The sequence below is a fragment of the Anopheles darlingi genome, chromosome 2 (assembly GCF_943734745.1).
Source record: "Anopheles darlingi chromosome 2, idAnoDarlMG_H_01, whole genome shotgun sequence".
Lineage (NCBI taxonomy): Eukaryota > Metazoa > Arthropoda > Insecta > Diptera > Culicidae > Anopheles > Anopheles darlingi.
In genome coordinates, this window is record NC_064874.1 from 36,684,403 (window position 1) to 36,686,902 (window position 2,500).

General features: G+C 50.4%; 1 protein-coding gene across 1 annotated transcript in view; it reads left to right on the forward strand.

The window, feature by feature from the left end:
* The window catches only part of LOC125948536 (uncharacterized), an 8,350-nt gene that overhangs the window by 1,004 nt on the left and 4,846 nt on the right, over window positions 1–2,500 (forward strand). Inside the window, exons 2-4 of the mRNA XM_049674724.1 lie at window positions 399–536; window positions 624–715; window positions 821–922. Of these exons, the coding sequence (XP_049530681.1) occupies window positions 399–536; window positions 624–715; window positions 821–922 (332 nt within the window). The remainder of the gene's footprint in view (window positions 1–398; window positions 537–623; window positions 716–820; window positions 923–2,500) is intronic.

The following is a 2,500-nucleotide window of genomic DNA, read 5'->3' on the forward strand; positions in this document are numbered from 1 at the left end:
CTCGACTCTAGGACCGTATCTAGCCACGGCTATAGCACGGCTGCCGGATACAGTTTTACATTGCATAAACCACCCTAAGCCTTGTTGGTAAGCTGTTCTTTTCAATTGAATATGCCCGTATCGTTCGTATCGAAGTGTTTAGCTGGTATAATACACCTAATTACCTGCGCGATGCCGCTTCCACGTGTCAAATGAATAGGCCAAGAACAGGTTAATATCACGGAATGCATAGTCGTAAGTGTACGTTACTGCGGTTGCAAATCGTCAAAATCAACCTCGTACACAACTGGTTGATGAGGCATGATGGAGGCGCACGGTGTTTTGTGATTTTATGCCGTTTGTAGCGTTACTGCATCTCCTGCTCACCTAAGAGGCCGCTATTTCCCTGTTTTCCAGAGCCAATGAACCGGTGCAAATACGATGCGGTATTCATACCGGGCCCGTGGTGGCCGGTATCGTCGGTACGAAGATGCCCCGTTACTGCCTCTTCGGTGATACGGTCAACACGGCCTCCCGAATGGAATCGACCGGTGAAGGTAAGTGGAACCAGCAGGTGAACCAAACCGCTGCTAAATCATCCGCGTGTTTCCCTCTGTTTTCTCCTTTCCATGGTATCAACGCAGCGCTCAAGATCCATATCTCGGCCGAGATGAATGACGCTCTGGTCAAGGTGGGTGGCTTCAAGACGGAGCACCGCGGTCTGATCGATGTAAAGGTAAGCGACGGCCATTGAAACCACGTGGAACACCGTGGAACACACCAGAACCATCTCGTAATTCAAATCGAATTTTCTTGGTTCATTTCCTCATCTCGCGTGTAGGGCAAAGGGCTGATGGATACCTACTGGTTGACGTGCAAAGAGGGAACGACACCGAACAACAACCACCAGGGTGAGGTGGCCTGGTTCGCTGATATGAAGCCGGTCTATTTGAAAATAGTTTAATGCCAGCCAGAAATGCTAGAGAAGAAGCGCAACCAGCATCAACCTCGTCTTCGCCTTCGATGGACTAGATGATGGGAGTATGTTTCATGGAATTCCCAAACCACAACGGGTCAAAAGTTACTACTTCCGATCGCTTATGCTACCCAGCTAGTGTTAAAGTTATCCCACAACCCACCCCAAAAATTACTGCGTACCACGGCACGTGCCCACGATGGTCAAGCTATTCGGGTATTGTGGTCTGTGGTGGCCCGATCCGTGGTAACACGGCTTAGTAGAGGGGGGTTCCTATGTGTCTGCGTCGTGTGTATTGTCGTGTAACTAATTAGCTCATTCCCTCTGACTAATGTGCATCAGATGAAAGCGAGAATGCACGCCGTCTCGTGCGTGTTGCTCTCGGTTTAGCTCGATGTTTCTACTCCGACTCGATGTTGTCTCGGCTTTCCTCAAATCCGCCGTTGATCGAGCGGTTCCATGTATGCGGTTTCGAGTGAACATACCAAACACAAGTACAGTACAGTATACACTCACACAAAACGCACACGTACATTCTCTATCAAACATAAATAATAAAATTAATTGTAATATAAATATTCCAAATCGCGCTAATTTGGTGTCAATTGATCGAACGATTCGTGCTCAACGCATCCCCGCATCCGGTCACTGCGCGCTGGCATCCATCGGGCTATAACTCCACAGCTGCCATGCTGGCCAGCTAGTAAATTACCCTTCCAACTGTGACGACATGATCTCTGATAAAAAGGGCAACGGTTCCCGTCGGTACACAAAAGCCCTTACCACCGCTGGTTCCGTCCCTGGTTTCCCTGTCCCTGTGGATACGCAACAGAATGGAACGTGGCGTGCGAAACCGGAAGCCATCGCTATTACGCCCGCTCGCAACACAACACCTCATTACGCGAAATGACAATATTATGGCTTACGGCACGATCTGATGTGTTTCGTGTGCCACTCTTCGGCGGGATTGGTTCCGGTATCCTGCCATTCGTACACGTCGCCACCGCCAACACCCCCACTGCACTTCTGAACCCGGCATACTCTGCGAGGAGCAAAAAGCGATTAATGACTGTTCGCGCACCAATTATACGCGCGATTCGTATTCAGTTTCCAATTTTGATTGTTAACTTTTCAGTTGCGTTTCGGATCCGGATTCCGGATTTTTTTGTCGGCCGATTCTAGTGCGGGTCATGTGCGGGCGTGCCATGGAGTTAAGCCGATGGGGGGAGAGACACATCCAATCAGGTTACAACCGCGACAACATATACGAGTCGGTTCAGCGATCATGGGAGAGCCTGGCCCACCTGCACTTCTTGGAATTTCCGGCAAGCCAAGGAATGATAACATAATCTGGCCGCTCAATCGCTTGGGAGATTTTGTGTAAGGGCGGTCGACAGTGGAATGGCGGAAGGCAGCCCTAATTAGTGGCATCGAGTGGCACGAGAATGCGGATCGGATCGGTTTGCAACGGCACTCGGGTCGCTCGGTTCGACTACCGGCAACTGGCTACTGGCTGGCTGGATGGCTTTCTGGCTGGTTGGCTAG